The 14173-nt window shown below is 38.6% G+C and overlaps 2 protein-coding genes across 2 annotated transcripts in view; one reads left to right on the top strand and one right to left on the bottom strand.

Moving 5' to 3' along the window:
• Positions 1-2881: 2881 nt before the first annotated feature.
• On the bottom strand, positions 2882-4084 carry FANCF (FA complementation group F). The gene is given in 1 exon segment (NM_001105425.2): positions 2882-4084. A coding segment is annotated over 1 exon segment (1080 nt). The 5' UTR covers positions 4080-4084; the 3' UTR covers positions 2882-2999.
• GAS2 (growth arrest specific 2) overlaps positions 4079-14173 on the top strand; it is a 179955-nt gene continuing 169860 nt past the window's right edge. The window contains exon 1 of the mRNA XM_024987320.2: positions 4079-4376. The gene's annotated coding sequence lies outside the window, so the exon portion shown is untranslated. The remainder of the gene's footprint in view (positions 4377-14173) is intronic.

Genomic DNA, 14173 nt, shown 5'->3' with positions numbered 1-14173 from the left:
ATTAGAATCAGAACCTAAGTAAGTAGCCAGCTCTTAGACAACAGCATTTAGATTTAAAACATTTTAATATACTTAATAAATATACAGTCAGCCTGAGGGAAGTTCTAACAGAGCATTGATATTTGTCCTCCATAATATTAACAAAAAACAACATACATAGGCAGTCATTTTACCTGCTGTTTCATAAGTATCCTGAATTCATTTATTCAATTTCCCATTCCTTCCTTTCACTTTCTTCCTAGATATAGATTCTGGAGTGATAATAAAATTCCTATATCAGTATCATCTTTTTAAGTCCTTAACTTTAAGTTCAACTTTGTTTGTTCAACATTCAGAAAACTAAGATCATGGCATCCAGTTTCATCACTTCAAGGCAAATAGATGGGGAAACAATGGAAACAGTGACAGACTTTATTTTTTTGGACTCCAAAATCACTGCAGATGGTGACTGCAGCCAAGAAATTAAAAGACGCTTACTCCTTGGAAGAAAAGCTATGACCAACCTAGACAGCATACTAAAAAGTAGAGACATTACTTTGCTGACAAAGGCTCGTCTAGTCAAAGCTATGGTTTTTCCAGTAGTCATGTGTGGATGTGAGAGTTGGACTATAAAGTTGAGCACCAAAGAATTGATGCTTTTGAACTGTGGTGTTGAAGAAAACTCTTGAAAGTCCCTTGGACTGCATGGAGATCTAACCAGTCAATCCTAAAGAAAATCAATCCTGAATATTCATTGTAAGGACTGATGCTAAAAGCTGAAACATCAATACTTTGGCCACCTGATGTGAAGACCTGACTCCTTGGAAAAGACCCTGGTGCTGGGAAAGATTGAAGGCAGGAGGAGAAGGGGACGACAGAGGATGAGATGGTTGGATGGCATCACTGACTGTATTGACATGAGTTTGAGTAAGCTCCCAGAGTTAGTGATAGACAGGGAAGCCTGGCATGCTGCAGTCCATGGGTTCCCAGAGTTAGACATGACTTAACAACTGAACTTTGTTTGAAAATAAGATCAAGAATAGAAATTAAAGGGAATTCCCTGGATGCCCAGTAATAAGGACTCAGGGCTCTCACTGCCCTGCTGAAGTTTGATCCCTGGTCTGGGAACTAAGATCCCGCAAGCCATGCCAGGCACTGTTCTAGGCTCTAGGTGGGGGGAAATAACAGATTAGCTTCTACTCTCATGTTGCTTATTTTCTGTGTGCTCGGGTATTGTAGTTAATTTTCTTTAGCCTATATCTAGATTTATAACAATACAATCTTGCTGTGAAGACTAAATATGGTTACCTATGTAATGAACATAGCATGGAGACTAAAAATAAAAATAGATTTAAAATTTTTCTTTAGTCGATAACCATTTTTATCATTTTATCTTAAATAAAAGTGCAATGTAGCAGCAGAAATAGGGAAATAAGTTTACAAAATCTCACTCTTTAAAACTAAATTTTATGGTAATGAGTCAATATTACAAATTGTGTGAATAGAACTCTTCACTGAGTTATGTTTCCTGAAAAAAGACCTTCAGGTAATGAGCAGAAGGAATTGTCTTTACTCTTGTATCATGGCAAATTAAATCTAAAATACGGCCTACATGGATTAGAGCTAGAAAAGGGAATCAAATTGCAGGAAATACAAACTTGTTTAGTGTTAACACAGGATTATCTATCTGGGAAAGTGTACTTGCTAGTGGGACAGTACTTTCTTCCAGACTTCACTACAGAACAAAAAAATTCTATATTATACAAATTTTTTTGCTCAAATCAACTTGCTGATTTTTTACATTTCCTGAAGAATCTTGCAACCAACTAACCTGGATATGGAAGAAAACATCTTGAACAGGAAGTAGTATCCCCCCTAATAAAAATGAATACATTATTCTTAAATTTGGTGATTGGGAATCACTCTGCCAGGTGTGGAGCATCTGGGTAAACTCACAAAATTAGGTTCCTACATATACTAAACAAATATTCTAAACTGCCCCCATAGGGCAATCACCAAGGGAAAAGTGGGAGAACTTTATTTTTATACTCAACACTTAACATAAGTCAATTCTAACACCAAGGTTGTGATGTATTAACCTCAATGGCAGAAGCAGTACTAATTTAGAAGTCTGTTTTGATTCTTTGGCCATCAAATCCAGAGGCATAGATTTGCATTTTCTATGCTTTAAAAACTTTTTTCCTTGTCTTTAAGGCAATGCTTTAAATTATTGGTCTTTCAATTTGCAGAAATGAAAAACAAAATTTCTGAATAACACATGTTCCAACTGCCAATGCAGGAAAATGTAGGTTTGATCCCTGGGTCAGGAAGATCCCCTCTGGTAGGAAGTGGTAACCTACTCCAGTATTCTTGCCTGGAAAATTCCATGGTCAGAGAAGCCTGGAAGGGGGTCCTAAAGAGACAGAGGCAACTGAGCACGCAGGCACACAAGGCTGGTTAACTTATTAGAATGTCAGGTTAACAAGGCCAAAATCCAGGGTATAAAGTCCAACTAGGCCAGTTGGTTTTCCAAACTATTTCTGACAACACATGTTGTTGGTTAAAGAAATCTCTTCACTTCTGAGGACTTAAAAAAAAAAAAACCAACAAAAAACCTACAAAAGTAAGGCATTAATAATGTAAAAACGGTGTCTTGTTGGTCACTGGAAAACTACTTTTTCTGGGACAAGCACATATATTTTCAGGATTATTAGAAACGCACGTTCTAAAACACTTGTTAATTCTATGGTTTTAGGTAGGATACTTGCAATGTTACCTCCTGTATCCAGAAAATCCATGGCACTACAAGGCAGTTACTTTACATATTTGTAATTAAGTTACAATTACTTTATTATATATTAGGACCTAAAATAATATTTTGGACACATGAAAGTACAGGAGATGTGGTGAGAAAACAGGAATTTTAATTTTGTAAACCATACATTCGAGTAATCAGTAACACAATGTTGCCCACAGAGAACTGGGGTCTGGGCTGAAAACTTCTCTTCCCCAGTGCAATATCATACACGACTCCCAAGAGCTAACAACAGGTCTGTCCAGATGCTAAGACCAGGGACTTCGAAATCTCCGTCTTGAGCCTTATAGGACTTCAGGGCAGTTAGAACTTCATCTTTCAGAGGCGGAGGGGCCTGACAGAGGCTTTGAAACCTGCTGAACAACTCCTCCCAGGGCACATCCTGGGGCTCAGTTCCAATCCAAAGGCCTTTCGGAAGGTCATAGTGCAGTTGGCGACCCCAGTTTGTGAGCAGACCCAGGTAGACAGGGGACAGCTCTGGATGGCGCCCCACCACGGAAGTTAAAAGCTCGGCTGGGAGGTTGCGGCAAAAGGCAACCACGATATCTGATTTCCCCAGAAGCCAACGAAGCAGTTCTTGACGCCCGTCTCCCGGTGTTTTGGGGCTGCCTACTCCCAATTCCTCTTCTTGGAGCCGGGGGGATGCCTGCGGCAGCAGCAGCGCGGCCGCCACCACCTTCAGGAAGTTGTCCTGGGGCAGGCGCTCCCACAGGCGGCTGAGAAGCCTGCCAGGACCCTCAGCTTCGGCTTCCCCCACCTCGTGCAGACGCCTCAGAAGCAGCTCCGCCTGCGTCTTCATCACTGAGTCCTTCTGAAGGACCGGGTTCTCGCTGTAGGCGTGGAAGCGCAGCATGTGGGCAGCGGCCCGGCAGCGGGCGAAGCGGGCCAGGCTGCCCTGGAGCGCCTCCTCTTCGGCGTCCGGAACGCCGGGGCCGGGAAAGAGCTGCTGGAGCAGGCAGTGAAAGGAGGCATCCCCGAGGGCCGGGTTCGCCAGCAGTCGCAGAGATAGCAGCTGGTCACAGTGCCCCAGGGCCTGAAAGTTCGCCAAGTCCGGGGCTGGAGCGGGCCCAGAGTCACCCTCCTGCTTCCACTGGTTTTGCAGTCGCTGCTCCAGAGCTTTGCGAATACGGGCGTGGCGGCCAAAGCGCCTGTGGATGTGGCGCAGGTAGCCAGCCCACTGTAAAGCCCTGCGAACGGTTGCGGGGTCCCAAGTGCTGACGTGGGTTGTGCGGGAGACAGCCAGAACCTCAGAGAAACGATCCAACTGCTCCAGGAGTGAGTCCATGGGGCGCCGCAGGGCTTTACTTCCGTCTTCACCGTGGCGACGGAGACTCTGCGTGCTGATTGGTGCGTCGGTCAAATGATACGCCTCTCTGCAATGCTATTGGGTAAAATGCCTGTCAATCTCACAGCGGCCTTAACCCGGGTACCTGAAATCCGGGAAATTTAAGCCTGAGCAAAGGCCTGTATTTCACCATGGATGTTGAGGGGATTTTTAAGCAAGGAAGATTGAATGAAGGGCTAGGACTGGAGAATTACCGGATCCACGTGGGAGATGCTGCTGCTGCTGCTATTTACGGAGGTCTCCGTGCTTCCTTTCGCTTTAGAAAAAAATCTCTAGTAGAAATTTCCTGAGTTTTGCGTGAGTAAAACTGTGTTAAGGTTTATCATAATTGGGGAAAGCCAGAGACGTGCTGTTACATATAAGAAAATGTTATTAAATGAAAATTTAAGTTCATTTCAGTTTAGTAAAAAGGTACTGACTCAAATATTTAATGCCAGACACTATGCTAAAGCCTGGGCCTTGAACTTATCTTTCATTATTAGAACTTGAATTCTAGGTTAAGTGAAACTTCAAGATTAACAGTTTCTTAAATGTTAAAGGAATTTAAAATTTTATTTCAGAGTTTCACTGTTGTTTTTCGTTTTTGTAACTTACAAGGCAGAATAGCTAAATTGACTCTTATTTCACCCAACTAATTGAACTAAGTGGCATTTAACTGTGGGAGTTAAGCATTCGTAAACAAGCATCAGAAAAAGAGGCTTTCACAAAAAGCCTACCTCATATGATCCTGGTGAGGATTAAATAAAATGATAAATGTGAAATGCCATCTTTAGTATTTTGGCGATCTTTTAGTATCCATTCTATCATTACCCTTACTCTCTTTGCATAATAAAGATGCAGTTTTGAGTACTGATTGAAGCTCACAGTGGAGGGGTAGGCCGATTTGAGCTAATTGTGTTAATCCAACCCTCCCTTAATTTAGTAATTAATTTAGGAAACCCAGTCTTAAGCGGACCAATGTTTAGTAGTTCCCAAGGACAGAAATTTGTTCAGAAATGGCCAGGTGAATCAATTCTAATCAGGATGAGGCCTATATGGTTACTTTTCTTACTCTTCAGAGTTGGTAGATCATGAACATTGACCAATATGAAGTGATAGTTGTATTGGACAATGCAGCTGTATACAAGCTGGGTATCAAGCATGCTTAAGAAATTGTTTCTTCCTCCTGATGCTGTTGAATATTTATATGAAGCCCAAAGCTACCAGATCCATCTCTTTTCCTGAACCAATAGAATTTCAGAATCACAAGGAATACATTGGATTATGACAACTCTCAAATTAACCCTGTTTAAGATTATAACACTATATATTCCCATTTCTTTGGCCAGTTTTATTTTCTGTTGCTTTCAACTAAATATACCGAAGTAATACCAGCTCTTCAGAACACCGGTGTATGGGGCATATAAACACTCTCTGAACACTGCTATTATTGTTAATGTTATATAAGCCTCCGAAGTGAATGTCTTCTCCAAATTCTGTTCCTCCCTAATATAAAAGAGCAACCACCCACACTCTATGGTCAAAAGTGGAGACAATTTTAGCAAAGAAACACACAGCTTGATGTTGCCATATTTATTGTTGGTCCTGAGAGATTTCTGATGCATTCTTTTCCTATGGACTATTAAGACTTGAAAAATCAAGTTGTGCCATGCTCTAGGGTAGGTTTCATATTTTTAGTTATTTTAAGATATGCATTACGTCAGAAATTATAGGACACTATGGAACTGGGAGACCAATGAAAACATAGTATCCTGATGCCCCTTTGTATTACTCTGAACAATAGTATATTCACATATTGACACTATTTCAGTCCTCTGCTTGTGGAAATAATGTTTTTTTATAGAAACAAGCAGACCTGGACTACATCTTCGGGCAGAGCAGACTTAGAGGGTTTTTCCCTCTCATTCTAGAATCAGTTTCATGGAAGGAAAGTGCTTTGGCATTTTGCAATCACTCTGAGGGCAAATACTGTGGGCAGTGGTTACACCTGATCCTAACTCAGTTACTTGACTCAAGACTGAGTTTTGAGTAGGTCTCTCTATATTCTCCAGTAGCAACAATAAATAACAAGCTGACACAACTTTTGAAGACAGATTTCTTATGGAAACTTTACAAACAAACTTGGCACTTTTTGTGACAATTCAAACTCTTTTTCTCAGAGGTGATTATATGTCTTAGTGGGAGTTACTTATATAAAATCAAAAATTTCTTTGTTTTACTTGCTTCCCTTTCAAAGGGGGAAAGTCATCAAATGAATTTTAATGGACAGAGGACATTAGATATGTACAGGGTAATTTGACAATGAAGTCCAGGAACCAATGGCTTTATCTTGCATCCTATGTTCCTATACCTAGTCTCTGATCAGATTGTAGAATATCATATCAAATCTCAAAAATATTACATTTAAATATCTTATAAAAAAAAACAATGTTGATCTTTTTACTCTTTGGAATTGTTTTCAGAAAGGTAACTGACTATAACTAAGCGAGTGTTTTTCTGGATCTTAAAGTTTTCGATCAGTGTACGGTGGGAAGGTTTACAGTTGTATGTCAGAAACATTGATCTCCTTTGGCCTTGGCGAGTCTGAGTGGCGTTTGGGAGACTGGAGTCCTTGCTTAGATCATAAGAGATCTGATAATCCACTCTTCAGTTCTTTGGATGTGGTCTGCCACCTGGGCATCTATTCAATGACTAGAGAGAGTGCACATCGCAGCCCATCCAGAAGTTAACAGTGGAGTTCTAAATGTCCAGAGAGAAAGGGCAAACACTTGTGAGTTCAGAGGAAGGTGTTGGAGGAAGGATTAGAAGGTGAGATCTGTGGGCATGGATCTAGATAGTGGCCCTAAATCTCTGTTTTCACAAATTTGAGACACTTGCAGTGGATGTGACTTTAAGTGGCCTCAAAGCTAGCAGCATAAGGACTGCCCTGACAATGCATGTTTATTCTGAAATTTAGAACTTGATTAAAACTTTGGGACACCTGACTTGAAGTTTTTTTTGGACTTGACATTCACTTCCATCATTATAGTAATGTTTAACATTATATTCACAACATTTATTGCCTTTATAAGGAAAGGAAAAAAAGATCTTTTCTTTAAATACAACCACATTCCATATAAATTTTAAAAGGCTATAAAAAATGGTTTTACCTATTTCATCAACAACATTTCTAGTCAGGTGTCTTAAGAATAAGAAGAGAACTTTGTTAAGGTCTTGTTCAGGAATTGTGACTGACCCTTTCAAGCATCAAAACCAAGACTAAAAAAATATGAAAGAACGCATGATTAATTTTCCTATTTTAAAATTTTAGTCTTAAATATTGTTAGGAAGTTTTGTATAAATTTAATATGTAGAATCATCTCTATTTAAAATATCATATAAAGAGAATGCAAAAAGAATTTTTTTCACCAAGCATTTTGTATGTAGATCTCAATTTATGGTGGGATTGTCTCATTAAACCAGTCGTAAGCTTAAAAATATCTTAAGGCCATCCCCAAGAAAAAGAAATGCAAAAAGGCAAAATGGTTGTTTGAAGAGGCCTTACAAATAACTGAGAAAAAAGAGAAGCAAAAGGCAAAGGAGAAAACGAAAAGTATACCCATCTGAATGCAGAGTTCCAAAGAATAGCAAGGAGAGATAAGAAAGCCTTCCTCAGTGATCAGTGCAAAGAAATAGAGGAAAACAATGGAATGGGAAAGACTAGAGATCTCTTCAAGAAAATTAGAGCTACCAAGGGAACATTTCATGCAAAGATGGGCACAATAAAGGACAGAAATGGTATGGACCTAACAGAAGCAGAAAATACTAAGAATAGGTGGCAAGAATACACAGAAGAACTATACAAAAAAGATCTTAATGACCCAGATAACTGTGATGGTGTGATCACTCACCTAGAGCCAGACATCCTGGAGTGTGAAGTCGAGTGGGCCTTAGGAAGCATCACTACAAACAAAGCTAGTGAAGGTGATGGAATTCCAGTTGAGCTATTTCAAATCCTAAATGATGATGCTGTGAAAGTGCTGCACTCAATATGTCAGCGAATTTGGAAAACTGCGTTTAATACTCCTAACCTGCCAAACCTCCTCACCTACCTTAAATGTGCTCAGAACACTTACAGTAGCCTACAATTGAACAAAATCATGTAACACAAAGCCTCTTTTATAATAAAACGTCAGGTATCTCATGACATTTATTGAGCACTATATAAAAAAAAAAGAAAACATAATGGTTTTATGGGTACAGAGTGACTGTCAGAGTATTGATGGTTGACCCTCTTGATTGTATGGCTGACTGGGAGCTGTCACTCACTGCAGCTACCCAGCATCAGGAGATGGAATCAGACCACATAGCTGTAGCCTGCAAAAAGATCAAAATTCAAAGTATGAGTCTACTGAATGCATATCACTTTTGCACCATTGTAAAGTTGAAAATTCTTAAGTGAAACCATTGTAAATTGAGGACTGTTTGTATGCATACGAAATTCGCTTTGGTTGACTGATATGTGCCATAACACACAAAGATTTTGGATAGCACTGCTCCAATATAGACTTTCTAACACAATTAGCTAAGGAAAGGGGGCAAAATAAAGACCACTGCAATTCAAATTAGCTTGCCTTAAATTTTCTGCAAATAAGCCAGGAAGAAAATTGGTTGATTAGATATTTTCCTTTTGCCCTTCCCATATTTCCCTAGCCATGTTCTTTTCTTTTCCCTGTTCTGTGCAGAGAACTGGCCTGATCCTTACTGACACTGTCAGCCTTGTCCCCCTGGCCCTCTGGCTTGCTGCTGAGTTGACCAATGAGAGACATTGACCATCAGAAAAAGGCAAGGGATGTAGCTTTTTTCTTTCTTCGCTCTCTGCTAAGGGCTCAGGATTCTGGTTCTTTCATTTACAAATTCCTTGAGGCCTCCCTGAGCTTCTGATACATTCTAGTATTCCATGCAGCCCCAGGGACTTCCTGCTGTTGCTAATCCCTGGATGCTCTAACAGACCTTGTTGATTTCCTTAACCCTGACGTTGCTTCTGCTCTGTTAAATTACCTTCAGAATCCCTGCTGACTGTGCTGGTTTCCTGCCAAGGTCTTGACTGATACAGTCATCTGTGTTTTCAACCATTCTCATAATTAATATAAGTCTGTGAGTCATAATATTATCAATCAGTGTGTGTTTAGGGAATGATGACTAGTCTACCTTAGTGATTCCCAAATACCTGTCATTGCCAGACACTCCTGCCAATCTGTGACAAAGTCATCATTATTATAGTGATATATGAAAAATAGATGACAGAACAAGGTGAAGTGTTTTCATAAGTATGCTAAATTTAAGTGAAGGGAAAAAGTATTTCTTAATAAGTTGATGTCTTAAGGCAATTTTGTGTTTTCTTTATTTGAAAAAAAATTTAAAGTTTGCAGTTATTTTCTTAAACATCTACTTTAGAAAGTTTATATGTGTTTATAGGTATCCATTTGTAGATATATGCATATATCTATGGGCTTCCCTGGTGACTCAGTAGTAAAGAATCTGCCTGCAGTGCAGAAGCTGCAGGAGATGTGGGTTTGATCCCTGGGTCATGAAGTTCTGGAGGATTGCATGGCAACCCACACCAGTATTCTTGCCTGGAGAATCCCATGGACAGAGGAGCCTGGCAGTCTACAGTCCATTGGATCTCAAAGAGTCAGATATGATTGAAACAACTTAGCATACATCCATATATCTATAGCTAGATAAAAGATAGATAGATTGTAAGCCTGTGAAATAATTCTGAAAGTCTCCTGTCTGATGTGTGGAAAATGGAGGGTTTGCAGATGGACCCAGATTGTGAAGAACTTGGAATACTACAATAAGGAATAGGGTCTGTTCAATTGGCATTAAGATTCTGTTGACAAGTTTTAGAGCACAAGAATGACAGTCATATCTGTTATAAAGCAACATGGAGAATTGGTTGTAGCCAGCTGACACAAATGACTATAAATGGAGATCCACTAGAGATACATTGCAGTAGTTCAGGTGTACAAAATGACAGTTTCACTAAGGAAGTAGCAGAGGAAACATTTAAGAAGGGGTGGGGAGTGAGTGGTGCTCAGACTTGAAAATTCCTTCTGAAGAATCATCATTAGATCTTAATGGAGGGAAGAATCAAAATTACTCTGCATATTCAAGTGATTGAGTGAAATCCCTTTACCTTTGGAATGGAATGTGAATTGGTATTGATTTCAACTAAAGCCTATAAATGGAAAAGAAGGGGAAAAAAGAGCGAATCATGGCTCAGTGGAGGCTCAGTGGAGGCTCAGTGGAAACTCGTATGAATTTGTTTTTTAATCTCAGATTACTGTCTTTCCTCACACCTTCAGGATCCCCTGGGTTAGCAAATTAGGTAATAGAGTATTTTATTAGTGATTAGTGAATACTATGGTAACTCCAGAGTATATCTTGGTTGCATGAGAGTAATAAAAAATATGGATTGAATTATTCAAAAGGCAGAATTTAAACAAGAATTTCTCCCCTTCCTTAAATAATCTCTCATCCAATTCCTAGAATCTTAACATTTAACTTAATATCTCTTGGATTGCTAATATTCAGAAAGAAAGTAATTAATCCCACTGGAAGAAACTCATCTGACTTATCATTATTATATTTTTTCCACTGCTTGGACACCCTATTGGAAAATATCAGTATCTAAGGGCCAATGGTGAGATTCATATTAACATAAACTGATTCTATATAGTTTTAACATTATATGTCAATACACAAATTGTGCACCATCCTCTGTATGTGTGTTTATGTGTGTATTTGCATAGAAGTAATTCCTAAGAATTGCATAGAAGATGTAATTCCTAAGAAGATACTTGAATTAAATAATTGAACTAAATTTATTTTTAAGATTTCATTTTTCTTTTACAACTGGTAATTTTTTTTCCTACTGCTTAAACCAGAAAGATAAAATATGAATCTGATTCTCTCTTTACCTTTGAGTTAGAATTTTGATTTCATGGAGGAGAACTGTAATAATGTCTAGGTGCCTTTATTTTTATCCCACAGTTATCAGTGTATTGCTATATAGGTACCTGCCAGGAAGGCCTTTTTTTTTTTCCTGGTTCAATAACTTTTTGTGTCTGTTGTTCCCATTTTCAAGTCTCCAAAACTTTTATGTGAATTCTTTCAGCACATTTTTTTCATTATTTCCCAGCCTTCTTTTTTTCTGGATGGCTGAAGTTTCCAGACATATAACCAGAAATGTCCTAAGAGAATTAATATATAAAAAAGAAAGCTAAGAAAAATAGGCCTTTTAGTACATGCAAATGCACAACTCATTTTATACTTTCTTTAAAAAGGTAGTAAATGAATTGATCTTCATAATTAATATTCTCTCACTGGGTAGCAAACATGGTGGAAAAGTAATCAAGAAACTTTTTAATACCTTCCAGACTTAATCTAAGTTCTTAGATTGAGCTAGTCTGCTAATATCATTAGTGTCAGGGAGTATTTTACCCACAGGTTCCTAGCATTTCAAAACAAACTGGCTGAAATAAGACAAATAAGTGATTAAAACAAAATTCACAATGTCACAGAGACATTTTATGGGTATGTAAAAATTCTTTCTGGTAATGCTTTTATCATTTAGTTACCAGATTTTAAGCATAAAGATTGGCTTTAAAGGGAATATTCCCCTGGATTTGATGAAGCACTCCACTTACGGGGCAAAAAGAATGTTTAAAGCAAAAGTGCCATAGTTAATATTTCTTTTCCCTTTTTTCTTTTGAGTGGATTAACGAATGGTGTTTTCTAGCAGTTTGCTTATCCCTATTTAAACAGGTCCATTGGGTAAAACTCCCTATTTTTGGTTATCTTAGAATATGGTGTATCTTCACTTTCCCCCTACTTTCAGTAATTCTTGTATTCATGTGTTTTATTGATGCTGGACATGGAGGAGGGAATGTATACAACCGAACATCATCTCTGTTACCAGGATGTTGGTAAAAGTCGGATCCTTTTGAAGACGTTTCAGTATTCCGTGGCTAATTCAGCATGTTAGAACATGACAGAAGTTCAGAACAAGACAAAATGTACAGAGGATTCTAAAGCAGAAAGTGGAAGGTAGTAATAATAGTAAAGACAAGATTAAAAAAATAATATGTATACACACATAAATATATATATGTAGTAGATTGAACTTGACTGTGTAATAGGAAGTATTGAGAAAATTTTCAGAGATACATTTTCCTAAATAATAATTAAAATATGATAAAGTTAGGGATGGCAAGCAACAATATAATTTAAGCAAATAAAGAATGTCAAATCTTATAGTAAGAAAAAAAGATGTTAGTAAATATTATAATTTTTAAAGCATAACATTCTTAGTGAAGAGAAAAACAGTTTGGTGTTCTTATCCTTCAGGCAACCAGAGTATCAGTTAATATCTGCAATTCTGTATAACAAGAAATGATTAACGTGAACATTATGTTCTTCTCCGGCTCTCTGATGTGATGATTTTACTTAGTTTGTTTACAGATTTTAATGAAAAGGGAGAGGGAGCTTAATTTAACAGGATGACTGAATACCTCTAACTGTGTGCTTTAAGATCCATTTACCTTTTATTGCCTGTAATGGCTGCCAAATTTCCCCTTATTCTTCTCTACTTTTTAGAGCCCAAAGGACACTAAATCTAGCACTAAACTTCTAACAGTCCAAGTATTTTCTACTTTAAATCTATGCATTCCTGCCTTTTATAATCTCATTAGGTATATAGTTGAGGAACATAAACTATGAATACTAATCTCATACCCAGATGATAAAACATTGGAAGAACGGCCAGCACAGCATTAAAAGAAATAGGCAATTGAACTGCCAAAAGAAAATTCTATTTTGAGAAAAGTAGAGTATTTGGAAACAGAGTCATAAGACATTTGACTGCGCTGAATTGTTTTTCTGTGGCATCTCTTTTAGACAATAATCCCGAAATCAAACAGCCTGCTTTAATGCTCTACCCATGGTAAGTGGCTTAGTTAAGTAGTATTTGTACACTGCCAAGTTTGCTTTCTTATGCTAAAATTTCCTTCCTTCTTTTTGACTTTTTTTTTTTTTTCCATTTCTGCTCTCATTTGTTTCCATAGACGGTTAGAATAAGACTCACCAGCTTTGTTTAATACAAAGCACTCAGTGAAAGGGTGCTAATATTTTAAGTAGTATAGGAGCTCAAAAGGTTTTCCTAAGTGGTATGCTGTGGTAAAGAATCTGCCTGACAGTGCAGGAGATGCAAGAGACGGGTTAGATCCATGAGTTGGGAAGATCCCATTGAGTAGGAAACGGCAACCCACTCGGGCCTTCTCACCTGGAGAATCCCATGGACAGAGGCTCCTGGTGGACTACAGTCCATGGGGTCACAAAATCAGCCATGACTGACAGCATAGCATAGCACATGAGCTCAAAAATAGTTAGAAACCTATGCAGGCTCTATTTTATAATGTTTCCTTTAACATACACCTTACCTCTAATTTTACTAAACTAGCTTGTTTCTGTGCGTGTGTACTAAGTCGTGTCAGTCGTGTCCGACTCTTTGTGACCCTGTGGACAATAGCCTGCCAGGCTTCTCTGCCCATGGGAATTCTCTAGGCAAGAATACTGGAGTGGGTTGCCATGCCCTCCTCCAGGGGATCTTCCCGACCCAGGGATTGAACCCATGTCTCTTATGTCTCCTGCATTGGCAGGTGGGTTCTTTACCACTAGCACCGCCTGGGAATCCCCAGCCTTATTTCTAGCCCAGCACAGTCTTCTTCTTTCGTTTCTCAACTATTGTGGCTAGTGTTTCTTGCGTCTGGAATCGTTTTTTTTCCGCCACAGGTTGTCTTCTTTTCTGCTTCACATGAAACACTTCCTTCTATGCTCCAAAACCCAAACCAAATCCTCCCTTTTTTATGAGCCTTTCCAGGTAGTTGCAGCTGAAAGTAATCTGTTTCACTTCCAGATTCTTTTAACATTTGTGGTTGGATTGTTAATTTGTCATTTACCATTTACTGTCTTTCAGTAGAAGTTAGGTT

This window comes from Bos taurus, chromosome 29 (genome assembly GCF_002263795.3).
Source record: "Bos taurus isolate L1 Dominette 01449 registration number 42190680 breed Hereford chromosome 29, ARS-UCD2.0, whole genome shotgun sequence".
Lineage (NCBI taxonomy): Eukaryota > Metazoa > Chordata > Mammalia > Artiodactyla > Bovidae > Bos > Bos taurus.
Note: the sequence above shows the minus strand (reverse complement) of the source record. Positions and strands in the feature narration are given on the sequence as shown.